This window comes from Suncus etruscus, chromosome 6, assembly GCF_024139225.1.
Source record: "Suncus etruscus isolate mSunEtr1 chromosome 6, mSunEtr1.pri.cur, whole genome shotgun sequence".
Lineage (NCBI taxonomy): Eukaryota > Metazoa > Chordata > Mammalia > Eulipotyphla > Soricidae > Suncus > Suncus etruscus.
Window position 1 is genome coordinate 173,166 of NC_064853.1, and position 15,202 is coordinate 188,367.

Consider the following 15,202-nt stretch of genomic DNA (forward strand, 5'->3'; position numbering starts at 1 on the left):
GGGCCATCCTTTGTTTTCTTTTTTTCTGTTTTTTTTTGTTTGTTTATTTTATATTTTATTAAAATATTTTTTAAGCACCATGATTTTATTAAAATATTTTTAAGCACCATGTTGTAGTTGGGTTTTAGTAATAAAAATGTACACCTCCTTGGCTGCGCACATGTTTAAGCATTCTGCCCCATACTCCAATAAATGAACAGTCTCTCTGAAGTGCTTCTGGAGGATTTAGTTCTTGTGTCTCTTTGCAAGACTCCACTTGTCATCTGTTTTCCAGCCCCACCTTGTGCTATAGTCTCCATGGGCTTGGTACAGAACTCGCTTAGGGGTCAAGAACACCAACAATTGGGGCCGGGCGGTGGCGCTAGAGGTAAGGTGCCTGCCTTACCTGCGCAAGCCTAGACGGACCGCGGTTCGATCCCCCCCTCCCCCCGGCGTCCCATATGGTCCCCCAAGCCAGGAGCGACTTCTGAGTGCATAGCCAGGAGTAACCTCTGAGCGACACTGGGTGTGGCCCAAAAACAAAAAAACAAACAAACAAAAAAAACAAACAAGAACACCAACAACTCTAATGTCCATGTATTTTTGTATTGTGGCTACATCCGCTGTGCTCAGGGGTTATGCCTCATAGTGCTTAGGGAAACCATCCTAAGTACTATGGATTGGATAATACAAAGGTTGACCAGGCACAAAACTCATTAAACATTGATATTTTATGTTTTTTTGTACTTTGTATTTCTGTTTTGTGCTTAGAAATTTTTGTAATTACATCTAGGACAAAGGCATAGCTGATTTTTTTTTGAGTAAAAAAATTATCCTGATTCAAGAAGGAAATCTTGTTAGTTATAGCGAAGTTGTCGGGTTCATTGGAATCTAAATGGCATGTTTACGGTTTATGCATCTACTGCCTTGAGAAATATAAAGACTAGCTCAAATTTAATATTTGTTAATAATAATGGCATTATTGTAATATTATGACTGTAAAGGTTCAAGACTTTTCCCTCTTTCTTATCCAGCAGAAACATGAGCAACATAAAAAGGAACAACAAGACAACTGTGTCTGAATTTATCCTTCTGGGTCCCCCTGTACCCTCAGAATATCAGGGTTTGTTCTTCACCTTATTTCTGGTCATGTACCTGGCCACCACAATGGGAATCTGCTCATCATTCTGCTCATCAGAATGGACTCTCGTCTCCACCTCCCCATGTACTTCTTCCTTAGCCACTTAGCTTTCACTGATGTATCTTTCTCATCTGTCACTGTGCCCAAAATATTAAGGGACACACTGAGTAACCACAAGTCTATCTTCTATGCAGGATGCATTGCACAGATGTATTTTTTGTATGGTTTGGTTGTGTTGACAATTTACTTCTTGCAGTGATGACATATGACAGGTATGTGGCCATCCATCAGCCACTCCACTATGCCACCATCATGAGGCATGAAAAATGTATCTCATTTGTTTCTGCATTCTGGATCTACTGTTGTCTCTGCTCTTTCTTGCACATCCTCCTCTTGGTCCAAGTGTCTTTTTATCATGACATTACTATTCCCCATTTCTTCTGTGAACTCACTCTTAAAGATGAACTGTTCAGACATCTCACTTCAATGAGCTGGTTCTCTTCATTGAGTCTGGAATAATTGTTTTCCTGCCTTTTGTCACTATTATGGGTTCTTATATTTGCGTATGGGCCACTGTCCTGAGGAATCCCTCTGCTAAGAGATTCTTTAAAGTCCTTTCTACCTGTTGTTTCCATCTTCTTCTTGTGTCTTTATTCTATGGAACCATTGCAGAAGTTTACTTTTTCTCCTCTTCTTCTATCTTCAGTAATAAAGATATAGTTGCTTCTGTCATGTATATGATAGTTACTTCTATGCTGAACCCTTTTATCTATAGTCTGAAAAACAGAAATATAAAACAGGCTCTAACATTATTTGTTAACAAATATAATGGTAAGTCACATAGCTTGATATGAATGTGTTAACAAATATAGTCAAATGAACAAAGTAAAATAAAATCATAGCTACTATCCCAGGTCTCTAACATCATGAGTGTTCAGATGAAACTGTCTTGAGCATACATATCAGAATACTTGGGATTCTTATGTCACACTCTACTGACATACACAATTTTCATTACTCAGACAGATTTTCTTTGCATTTTCATACTAAAGGTTAAAATCCATTTGTCTTATTTCAGCTTATTAAGAGCTAAGGAATAGGAAAGTGGTAACTTTCCTACTTGCCAACTTGCAAGAATGAAAAAGAAGCTTCTCCGGTTTCACAGCTTCATAAGTGGTGAGGCTATCTTTCTTCAAATTCTCAGCATCAAAGAAAGGAGCTGACTAATAGGAGTGTCACAGAGAATATAATCAGATTTCTAATATTATAAATTCTGAAATCCCCACTATAAACTTACTGACTCCTAATTTCATTTTCTTATTAGTATGGATTCTCAGTTGGGCCATAGCAGCTTAGAATTAACAGGTCCAGGTATTAAAAAGTTAGGCCCACTTCTAGTCAAAAAGTGCAAGGACTGAACCCTAGAGTCACCCCAGCACTGATTGGGGTGGGTTCCTCTAAAAAGTATGGGTTATATTAATTTGCTCACCCTTAATAAATATGTATTATTATAGAAGTTTTAAAGACTCTGTTTGATACTTTGTTTCTAATAATTACTCCTTGGAAATTTTATTATATTTTATTTTAATTTTTTTCACAAATCTTACACAATGATATTTAAGGTACACAGTGACAAAAAATGAGGGCCTTTCCACCACCAGTGTTATCCTCCCTTTATTTCTGTTCCCAAGCATATATTCCTTATCTCCCTCCTTTATCCCCCAGAATGCTAGTGTAACTAAAAGTATATATGCAGTTCCAGATATTTTTTACTAGTGGTTTATTAACGGTTTAGAGTCAAAAGAGCACTGTAAAAACAATGTTAGAGTGGCAATTATCATTTGCATGGGCCCTCCTAAGTATGGGAGTCATGGAAAGGAAAAACTTTGGCCTAAGTACACAAAGACCCTACCCCTGAAGTTTCCTGACATAAGACCATTTCTAGGTTCCAGGCAAACTAGTTTGTCCAATCTAGGTCATTGTCTGTAGTGCTCATACAGTTATATTTTTCATAGTCTCTGTTGTTGGTATCATGTTTCTGTACTGAAGTTCCTGGAATCTGTATACCCTACATTGAAGTCAGGATGGTGTGGGGCGGCGTCTAATTTCAACTCACAATTGAAGGGCAATGCAGAAAGCCCTGTCCAGTATGCAGGTTGTTATTGTTGTTTAAATCTTCTCAATGTTAAAGGAAGACTCTTTTGAGTAAATCGATGTCAGACCAGCAGTAGGGTCTTCCCTGGTAGAGGATTGCTTCCAGGTGATGTCATAGACAACTTTGGATGTTTTGTAGATGGCTTCCCTGGTTTAGGGGTGACTGGAAAATGCCCAAACCTCTGAGGCCTGTGCCAGGTCATCATGTCAATGTTCAGGGTGTAAGGTTTCATTGCACCACAAGATTTGTGTGTTCCTATCTCTATTAGATAAGAACTTATTTGTATGTATAGTATTTTCTATTTTAATGTGCCCATGCAAACAAGGAATAATGCCAACTAGCATTATCAGCGCATAAGGGGGCCGCCAGAACAAGTCCAACAATCCCTGTGACCTAGTTCAAACATGAGCATTAAACTGAGGGACTCTTTCACCAAAATTCCTTATTGAACAGTTCACAAAGAGAAAAAGATAATAAGTGGGGAAAATAAACAATCTAACTTAAGACAGTGGACACAATTGTCACTGTTTAAGAAAATTTGTGTGTTCCCATCTCTATAAGATAAGAATGTGTTTGTATATAATTTCCCATTTTAATGTGCCTATGCAAAGGAAGAACAGTATCACATGGCGAGATTGGAGCCTATGGGATGCTAGAACAAGTCCAACAATCCAATTGACTTGGTTCTTATATAAATGTTAAATGGAGAGACACTTCTACAAACTTCCTTATTTAACAAATTACAAAAGGAAGGAAAGATAGAGAGGGACTCTCACCAAAATACCCTATTGAACAGTTCACAAAGAGAAGAAAATATAAAATGTGGGGAAAATAAACAATCTAACATAAGACAGTGGATTCGATTGTCACTGTTTATGGGAATTAATCAAAAACCTAGTATGGTATCAACCACAGTTACAAAATGAGAAAAGGAAGAGGCCAAGAGGCCGCTGGGAGTAAACATGTAGGTAAAGAGTACTGTCCTCTTCCCAGCCTGAGAGTTCATCCTCTCATTTTTATTTTGAAAATATATGGTACCCCACCTGAACTGGTCTCTTCCCAAACTGAGAGTCCATCCTCCCATTTTTATTTCAAATAAATATGATACGCACGGGGGCACTAGCCCCCGTGCAGTTTTTGAAATGGAGACCAATGAGAGAAAAAAATACCAGTGGTTGTCACTACATAATGTCCCGACATACACCAGTGCTGCATCAGCCCCACTTAGAGTCGGGAGAGAAAGGGGGAAAGCCTGAAGACCACAATAGAGTCCACCTGGGCAGGCAACCAGGGAAGGCCTGGAGGTTGGGGGGGGAAGGAATAGGGGAACGGCTGGAGGCCTTCCAAGCCTCGCAGCACCCCCCAAGCTAGGGAAAAGGCCTCCGGTATAGGGTGTCCCCTAACCTACCTGGGAAGAGCAGGCCTCCAGGATTGAAACAACAGAAGCCAGCTATCTGTCCGGCTCCTCCCTGTGCTCCTCCTCCCTAGAGTAGGGGGGGAAGCCTGGAGACCCCTAATAGGGTCCCTCTGGAACCCACGGCAGGCCATCCGAGGTGGCACTCAGGCCAGGCTTAGAGTCCAGGGGAAAAGAGGGGAACGGCTGGAGGCCTGCCAAGTCTCACAGCACCCCCAAGCTAGGGAAAATGCCTCTGGTATAGGGTGTCCCCTAACCTTATACCTGGGAAGAGCAGGCCTCCAGGATCAAAACGCCAGAAGCCAGCTATCTGCCCGGCCCCTCCCTGAGCTTCTCCTCCCTAGAGTAGGGGGGGAAGCCTGGAGACCCCTAATAGGGTCCCTCTGGAACCCACAGCAGGCCACCCGAGGTGGCACTCAGGCCAGGCCTAGTGTCCAGGGGGAAATAGGGGAATGGCTGGAGACCTGCCAAGCCTCGCAGCACCTACTCCTTGGGAATTTTATATCTTGATCTATGTTGTAGTAACAATTGATGAATACACAAAATATACACCATCTTATGAAATATATGATCAAATACAAGCAGAAAGAACTACAACAAACCATGACTTCCTTATTGGAAAAGTTAGGGTGTCAAGTTTGTGTATGGTTGAAAAATTACATATATGGGAACTATCTGTATTAATGGCAAACATATAATTTTTAAAATATAAGAAACAATGTTGGGACTGAAGCGATAGTACAATGGTGGAGTGTTTGCCTTGTACTTGGTCTATCCAGGATGGACTTGGTTCTATCCCCAGCATCCCATATGGTCCCCCAAGCCAGGAGCGATTTCTGAGCGCATAGTCCAGAGTAACCCCTAATCGTCACTAGGTGTGGCCCTCCCAAAAATTAAAAAATAAATAAAATATAAGAAACAATGCTCACAAGACTAATATATACCTAGTATTCATTATATTTTATAGACACATGTGCATATACACATATACAAATAAATGGCATATATTTATATGAATCATGTATATTAAATAAACGACATTCTGAAGATATGCTCATATTTTTCCTACTTGCTGTTTTTCCTCTGCACACATTTTTTCTTTCATTTATTCAAACTCTAACTCACTTTTTTGTTGGGGGGTGAGGGCCACACCTACTGGTACTGAGGGCTCACTCCTAGCTTTATGCTCAGGGATCACTATTTTTTTATATTTTATTTTTTTATTATGAGATCAAAGATGCAAAGAAAGAGGACAAGGTAAAGTTACAGTGGGAAGACAATCACCCATAAACAGAATTCTCAGAGGAAATCCCCTTACTGACACCTTAATTTTGAACTTTCAGCCATAGAGCATTAAGAAAAATAAAACAATACCCATGCACAATTACTTTGTCCCTGAAGCCCCCAGATTGTAGTACATTATAACATTTCTTAGCAGTACACAAAGCAATCTAAAGCCACAAAATTTATGTAACTCCTTTAACATTGAAAGCATAGTATTTTTTTTACAGTTCCATACACATGCATATTAGTTTAAGTTGACCTCAATAGTTTGAGTGGTTTTTTGAGGATTAAAGTCAAAGGACCACAGCTAAAACAGCATTAGAGTAGCAATTGTTGTTTGCATAGGCCCAGCAAAATATGGGGGGCACGAAAAGGAATAGTCAGGGATCACTATTAATGGGCTTAAAAATCTGTATGGGATATCAGGGTTCAAACTTGGATAGGCCACATGCAAGATGAGCCCTACCCTCTGCTAACTCACTTTTGTCTTCTCTTAGCACATTTTATGCCTCTTGTCTTGCATTAAATTAGTATTCTCTCCTCAAATTAATATAAAATAGTTACAGAAGGTCATTTCTAAAAATGTCACAGTGAGAAGAGGAGTGGTCAAATGAGCATATGATTAACTTGTAGTGTTGAGTAATTTGTGTATAGATAAATTAATGCCTATTTGGCTTCTCAGAAACTATAACACCTGAAAGATTAAATGCACTCAAGTTTCTGAGGGATAAGTGAGGGTTAAGAGTGAGTACTGATTGTATATACACAAATAACCTACTTAATACAAAAATTATTTACAAATTAAAAGTCTGGGATGAACAAAGAGAAATGAAAATATCATGAAAGTACTTAAATTACATTTTTGGCTAATATGTACTTAAGAATAGCTTATATATTAGGAAATATTAAAAAATTCTAATCAAAACAATTATATTCCACTTTATGGACATTAGGAGCATTATTTTTAAGAAATTAATAAAGAACCATTAGCATTGTGTGAAGAAATTTTAACCCTTTTGCACTGCCATGTGAATATAAAGCAATTATTAAAATATCACTGTGAGGGGCCAAAGAGATAGCATGGAGGTAAGGCATTTACCTTTCATGCAGAAGGTCATTGGTTCGAATCCCGGCATCCCATATGGTCTCCTGTGCCTGCCAGGAGCGATTTCTGAGCACGGAAAAACCCTTGAGCACTGCCAGGTGTGACCCCCCAAAAAAAACCACACAAAAAAAATATCACTGTGAATAGGGGTCGGTGAGGTGTCACTAGAGGTAAGGTGTGTCTGCCTTGCAAGCGCTAGCGAAGGAAGGACCACGGTTTGATCCCCCCACGTCCCATACAGTCCCCCCAAGCCAGGGGCAAATTCTGAGGGCTTAGCCAGGAGTAACCCCTGAGCATCAAATGAGTGTGACTCCCCCCAAAATCACTATGAATATATAATATATATACATATATATATATATATATATATTTCTGATATATTCCTCACATTTGGAGACCATTTACTCACCAGTATTTTCTATGTCCAGGAGAAGGGAAGCAAGGAATGAGAAGTTACTTTTTAATGGTGCAAAATGTCAGCATTGGATGATTAAAAGCTCTGTGTAGAGGTCATTATTCCAGAACAATGTGATAAAACCTAAAACCAAAAACAAATGCACATTAAAATGGTTCAGTTGGTAAGTGACATATATTTTGCCACAAAATAATAGTAAAAATGGAGAAAGATATGCTGTGTGAACACTTAAAAGAATGTTAATCTAGTTTATTAATTCCAGACAAAATTGGTCTAAAAGGAAAATACTGAAAGATGCAATATTTATATGCTAAATATAATATAAAATTCTGTAATTTATAAAGGGTCAATTATTTTAAAATATGCAATCATCCTCCAACTTCTATTTGCATTTAATTTCTACTTTTATACCATTGCGGTCTGAAAATATATTTATAGAATCATATTTTTGTGACTTTATTAATGTTTGAGTTGTGCCACCACAGGTTATCGATCCTGGAAAATATTCTATGTGCATTAAAGAGTAATATGTATTTGCATTTGTATTTGCATTAAGGAGTAATATGTATTTTAGCCAGTGGAGATCCTACATATGCTTATTAATCTTAGTTTTTCAAATTTCTCATTTAGTTATTTTCTTTCTCTACCAATTTTTTGTGTGGTTGATTTGTCCAGTGATAATGTGGTATTAAGTTTTCCCACTTGCTTTATTTGTTCACTTGCTTTGCTTATTTATATTCCACATATAAATAAAAGCATATGCTAATTGTCATTCTCAATCTGAGTTATTTCATTTTATTAGAATTCTCAAGGTCAATTTATGTTTTTTCCAGACAGCAAGATTTATTTTGTTAATATACATTTCCTGTTGCATACACCAAATTTTCTTTAATCCTAATAAGTCCACTGTCTGTATTTATGTGTGTGTTTGTATTTTTGCAACACCAATTTAGATTATTTTATTTATTTTTGTTTGCTTTTGGGTCACACTCAGGTTACTCCTGGCTATGCACTCAGAAATAGTTCCTGACTTGAGGAACCATATGGGAAGCCAGGGATCAAGCTAAAGTTTGTCCTGGGTCAGCCACATGCAAGTCAAACCTACCGCTGCACTATTGCTCCAGTGCCTAGATATTTTTTCTTTTTCTTTTCTAGATTTTTTAACTAATAAAAATCATTAAGTTCAATGATAAAGTCAAAGCAGATTTTTGGTATCTTTGCACTTTTTACTATAAAAATGGGATTAGAGTTGTGCTAAGGAAGTCAGTCAGAGGAGAGGGACAATTGAAGAATGATCTCTCTTATGTAGAATATAAAAAAAATCATTAATGCAGAACTTGAAAATTGACCTATAAAATTTTATCTTACTAAGGGGTGGGGCAGTTGTCTGTAGGAGTGGATGCTGACGTTCTGGTTGTGTGTATGGTGTCAGAACATTGTATGCGTGAAACTCTATTATTATTAACCATGTTGTCAATCACAGTGCATGAACAAAATTATAGGGGAGTTAATGGATATTATATAGGATGAACAAAGAAAAGTTGGAAGAACAAATAGCTTTTAAAAAGTAAATATCTGAGAACTTCTCAAATGTAATAAAAGAACCAATTATACAAGTTTATGAAGCCAACAAAACATCTAAAAATCCTAAATATAATTGCATATATTATTATATAATTGCAAAATTATATATGAAAATTTATCATAAGCCCATAATAAAAGAAAATCATTCAAGACTGATAGGGAAAATACATATTACAAACATTCTTTAGGTCTTTTTATATTACAAAATTTCAATGAGAGAAGGGGATAAATTATAATCTTTGTCCTTAGGTTCAATGATTTGGGGGTACATGAGAAAGTATGTCTATAGAAGAAGGAAGTATGTTTGCATGAAGTATATCTGTTGAGAAGATTATTTATGCAATGATAACTAATAGTTAAAGTTGAGGTGGAGGAGATATGTTAAATAAAAACTTGAGAAGAATCCTGAACAAATGACCCGCACTTTCCAGAATCTGAATGTATCTGAGTTCTCTCTGTCAAGAAGGTGTTCATATCTATTAAATAGGAAACATTATTGTATTGACTGCTCTACCAAATATTTTCATTATAGTGTGTTGTTTTATCTGGATAGTTTCAGGGATGGAAATTTTTTCTGTCAAAGACCATTCGACAATAATAAGATCATTTGGGAGCCAAACAGTCAATACATGCAGCAAGAGAAGCATATGTATCTAAGTCATATACTAGGGCAGAATTTTGTAGGCCATAGCAACAAAATCCCTTAGCTTTCAAAAGGTTAGGAAAGTAGGAGTTTGTAATTAAAGAATTTATTAATAAATTGGCCAAGTTCTTCAATTACTATCAATTCTATAGAAGCATCAATGACTTTAAATATCTATATTTTGTTAGGGAATGCAACATTTATGATAGTAACAATACATATTGCTTTTTAAATTGTGTGCATTGGCATGAATAATGTCATTAAATCTGAATCAAAGCTTCATAATGACATGCATTTTTCAGTGATTGAAACAGGCTAATAGAAATCTGTTCAGTAATGTATAGCCAACAACAACCAACTTGCAGAGTCTTGTTTCTGGTCATGTCTGACAGTAAATGGACAACACGATGTTGGAGCATAACTTCATGCACTCTTATTTCCAACTGGAACTGTTAACAGGCAGGCAAGGCACATGGTGCCTCTGACACCAAGGACACTCTCTCAGGTGGCTGCGCTTGCACCAGTCAGTCCCTCTAGCTACTGCATAGGCTTTTCCCCAAGGTCTGATTGGACTAGAGGCAATTACTTTGCTGTCTTTCTTTAACCAAGGGCTTAGGGATTTTCCTTGGTTCTTTGTGAGGTTTATAAAATTGTGTCCTTACTGCCTTGGAATTGAAGGAGACATAGAAAGCTCGGGAGATTATGGGGTCGTGGAAGATTTTTCCTCTTTTGTTCTTATGCTCTATGACAGAAGCTAAGGGACTCAGAAACTGGATTTGAAGGTGCTTGACCTACCAAGGAATGTAGAGAGATCAGCATGAACTTGGTATTGTATGAGAATAAGGTGTGTCTCTATGTGTTTAAAAGACTATACAAGCATTCTATGTATTTGTGCTTATTCCTTCTGGGGTAGTGTGGGTACATATATATTATTAAAAAGTTCTATATAATTAGTACCTTTTAACTTTCCAATATACATAGAAAAACATCAAGAAACATATGGAAAGAAAGAAAGGTAGAGACAGAAGATGAACACAGAGCTAAATAACTCTTAATTTGATTCTTATCCTCTCATTTACCAGATAAAACTGCAGGAGTAAGGAGTAAGGTCACTTTAGTATGTGTTTTGGGGTCTTGAATTAATATTTGCATTACTCTCGCAATAACTTCCATATTCTCATCTTTGTACACAAACATCTTAAGTAGTGAGATTGCAAATTCTAAATAGACAGAGCTGTGCTCTCCACTGAGAAGTAAAATATTCCTGAATGTATAGATAACTATCAGAGAGATGATTCTAAATAATTTTTGGCATGGAGCCTTAAGTTTTGTGAGTCATCTTTCTATATCATTCCAAGTTTATGTGTTTATGAGTGTTTAGTGATATCCTTTATATATAATTTCTCTGGTGGTATATCTGAATTAATGTAACCTGTGTACATGACCACTTTAGCAGACTTTCCAGACCACTTTAGTTCTGCATTACACAGGTAGTTTAGTGTGCATTTCCAACAATAGGAAGTCTTCACCTATGCTTCACAGGCATTGGTATATGATCCAATGTGTGACCCTTGTGGTAGGTCACACTTGTGTCTAACCCCAGTTTTGCACTTATATATTTGACTCTGAGGTCCAGTTTACTCACTGGCAAAGAAAAGGTAACTAATACTTGACCATAATGCTATACTGAGTATTTAACTGGACCACATGCACAAATTATTCAATATCACTCTGTCGTACAATAGGTGCCAATTAAAGAAGCTATTTGAATTATATTTTCCCGAATCAAATATTTTGTCATTGAGGTTCTTATTTCACCCATAGAGGTCTTATTTCCTGGGATGCTATAGGTCAAAGTCCAAGAAGATGCTCACAAACGTCCCTCTCATACTTTTGGATAATGTTACTGCCATTCCCCACCTCATGCCTAGCTGTCTTCTACACAAAGTTCCGTGTGATTAGTCAAGGTCCCTGATTAGTTATTGGCCTGTTAGTTTTCTTCTGGTTTCACAATAAGTACATAAGGACATACACAGAACATGTCAGTAAGCAACCAAACCTTCATACAAGGGTCAGGTCACTATCCTCTGTAGTGGTCTTAAATGGAGAGAATCAATGTCTTTGAGTAAGTTCAGGGATCCTGAGGACTTGGTGTCTAGTTTCTATATCTGAATACAAACATCAGTATGTTTCCTCTTTAGTAGTATCTATTTGGTAGTCTTAACCTCTAACCTAATACTCAGGGATTAAAATGTGACTCTGAAGTCTACATTAGAAAACTTCATCTTTAGCTGATCATTTAGGTCTTAAGCCTTAATTTTATCGCAACCATGAAATGAAGGTCACACAAATTACCATATATCTGACATAGACATAAATCTAGATTTGAAACTAAAGTGTTTAAATTGTGTGGTGTACAAATCTGATAACTTTTTTAGATGCGGAGTAATATCTTATAGAGATGCTTGGTTATGTTAACTAATGAGTATTATAGCTATAGAGAGTGGTTAGGGAATGGATTCAACACAGATACATATTACCACTTCACCTATTTTATTTATGATTTATGTACTTTTGGACATTATAACTTGTCTATTGTTTCTCATAATAAAATTAAAGTGTTGCTTTCTTTGTCCTTTAACTATAGTGTTTATGTAAAACTTTGAAAGAATACCTAACATATCTTAATAATCAACATTTAATACTATTAATTATTTTGATGAATATTTTTGTTAACAGGAAATATTACATATAATGACAGGATCCAGTGCATTCACTGGTGCTATTCTATTGCAATATAGAGAACTTTATATCATTTAAAAGGGCTGACTTATGCCAATGACTTTTTTTTAGCATTGTACATTACTGAGCTGGCATAGCATAAAGATATAAATTTCCTCTACATCAATATTTTGCATTTCTTTTTTACTGTTAATTCTACCAGTGTCTTGTTTAGTACCTCAAACAAGGTGAGTCAATAAATTGTTCTTGATTACAAATATCCTAAGGGGTGAAGGAAGGGAATCTTGTTAGTCACTGAGGGTGTGATATATTACTGGATCATGAGCTCTACAGACTTTTGTTGCTCATTTATCTACACCTGTGAAAAGTGAATGGACTCTGGTATAAACAAAATTGTATATAAAATGGCATTTTTGTAATATTAGGAATATCCATGTTTCAAGATTTCCCTTTTTCTTTTACTTCCAGAAGTTATAGGAACAGCATGAAGAGAGTGAATGAGACCACTGTGTCTGAATTCCTCCTCCTGGGGCTCCCCGTAACACCAGAACATCAGGGTTTATTCTTTATCCTCTTTCTGATTATGTACTTGGCCACAGTTCTGGGGAACCTGCTCATCATTCTGCTTATCAAAATGGATGTTCGCCTCCACACCCCAATGTACTTCTTCCTCACTGCCTTGGCTTTGACTGATGTGTTTTTCTCATCTGTTACTGTACCCAAAGTGCTGGTGGACATGCAGAGTAATCACAAGTCTATCCCCTATGCAGGATGTGTTTCACAGATGTATTTTTTCATATGGTTTGGTTGTCTGGACAACTTTCTACTTGCTGTGATGGCTTATGACAGGTATGTGGCCATCTGTCAGCCACTCCACTATACCACCATCATGAGGCAGGAGCGATGCATCTCGTTAGTAATTGCATCTTGGCTTTTCTGTTTCTTCCATTCTCTATTGCACACCCTTCTCTTCATCCAGGTGTCCTTCTGTGATAACATTACTATTCCCCACTTCTTCTGTGAACTCACAGTACTCCTGAAGATGAGCTGCTCGGACATTTCATTGAATGAACTTGTCATCTTCATTGAGGGAGGAATGATTGTTTTTCTGCCTTTCATTAGCATCATGGGCTCTTATATACATATATGGGCCACTGTCCTAAAGAATCCCTCCCGTAAGAAATTCTTCAAAGTCCTTTCTACCTGTGGCTCCCATCTTCTTGTTGTATCTTTATACTATGGAACCATTGCAGAAGTTTACTTTTTCTCCTCTTCATCCATCTCCAGTAATAAAGACATAGTTGCCTCTGTAATGTATATGATTGTCACCCCTATGCTCAACCCTTTCATCTATAGCTTGAGAAATAGAGATATGAAACATGCTTTGAGAACATTTGTTAATAGAATTAAGGTATGTAAATCAGATAATTTAATATGACTAAAATAAATAGTTTTAACAACTATTTATTGAAATGAATATAGAGGCTATTATCCCTAAATAGATATTATGAGTGTTCAGTAGAAACTACCTACATGTTCATCTGAGATATTGGAATTTTTCTGTCACAATCTGTTGCTTTCATTACATAAGTTGACTTTCAACAATTCTAAAAGTTTCTTACTACTGTTTAGAGTGAATGTTGTAAAAACACGTATAAAGCCAGACAAGATGCCAAGTGACAGGAATGAGGAAGGACACTTCTCCACATCTACCAATTTGTGAGAAAACCCAGGCTTTCTTTCATCATATTTTCAGAGTCAAATGAAGGAAGCATCTAAAGACAGTGTCACCAAAAAAAATTCTTATGTAAATTCTACTTTTTAAAATTCTGACATCTCTACAATATTTTGATGATACCTAACTTTATCTTCTCACAAGTTTGAGTTCATACTTTATTCAAGCTCTAGATTGCCAGTCTAAATGTTGAATTGTTAGGTGACACCTTCAACAAGTGACACCCAGGAGACTCGCCTGGGCCTCCCAGCACTACTAGAAATGTCTTACTGTTAAAACAAAATAGAAATTCAAATGAATTTGTATGACTTTAATAAGTGCTTGTAACGATGCATTAAACTTTTGTGTAATATTAAATTCCTAAAGACCTAATTAGAGTTTTTATTTAGTTATATTTAAATCACTATGAGATGCAGAGTTAGCATGTTGTTGATAGTCAAGTTTTGATGATTAATGTTCTAACACCCAACCCTTCACCAGTATTAATTTCCTGACACCAATTTCCCGAGTTATTCTTCCATCATCCCAATCCCCACCTCCAGCCTGTTCCTATAGCAGACACTTATCTTCTTTCTCTCTTTTTTTTCCTTTCCTATTTTTTCCTTTTAGACCTCATGGTTTGCAATATTACTATAAAAGGGGTATCATGTGTATCACTTTACTTCCTTTCAATTCCCAATTCTTGTCCAGAGTGATCATCTCCAACTATTATTGTCATAGTGAAAACCTAATTCTTATGAAGTGTTTAAATAAAAACATGTTGCATCTTAATCTAGGTGGTAATTACAATAAACATGTATATATGGACATTTTCTTTTAAAAATAGAAGATGGATAGTTCAAAACGTAGTTATTTCTCTAACTAAACTCATCCCTGTTTGTGGTGAGCTTCATGAGGTGAGCTGTAACTTCCAGCTCTTTTCTCTTTTGTGTCTGAAAGTTATTATTGCAAGAATGTCTTTCATCTTTAAAGCCTTGTCCATCTGTGGCTCTCACCTCACTGTGG

The 15,202-nt window shown here is 36.7% G+C and overlaps 1 protein-coding gene across 1 annotated transcript; it reads left to right on the forward strand.

The window, feature by feature from the left end:
* The first annotated feature begins 1,020 nt into the window (after positions 1-1,020).
* LOC126010902 (olfactory receptor 1J4-like) lies at positions 1,021-14,473 on the forward strand. The gene is given in 9 exon segments (XM_049774501.1): positions 1,021-1,144; positions 1,147-1,338; positions 1,341-1,569; positions 1,571-1,604; positions 1,606-1,951; positions 11,174-11,210; positions 12,931-13,311; positions 13,750-13,873; positions 14,399-14,473. Coding segments are annotated over 9 exon segments (1,542 nt in total).
* The last annotated feature ends 729 nt before the right edge of the window (positions 14,474-15,202 follow it).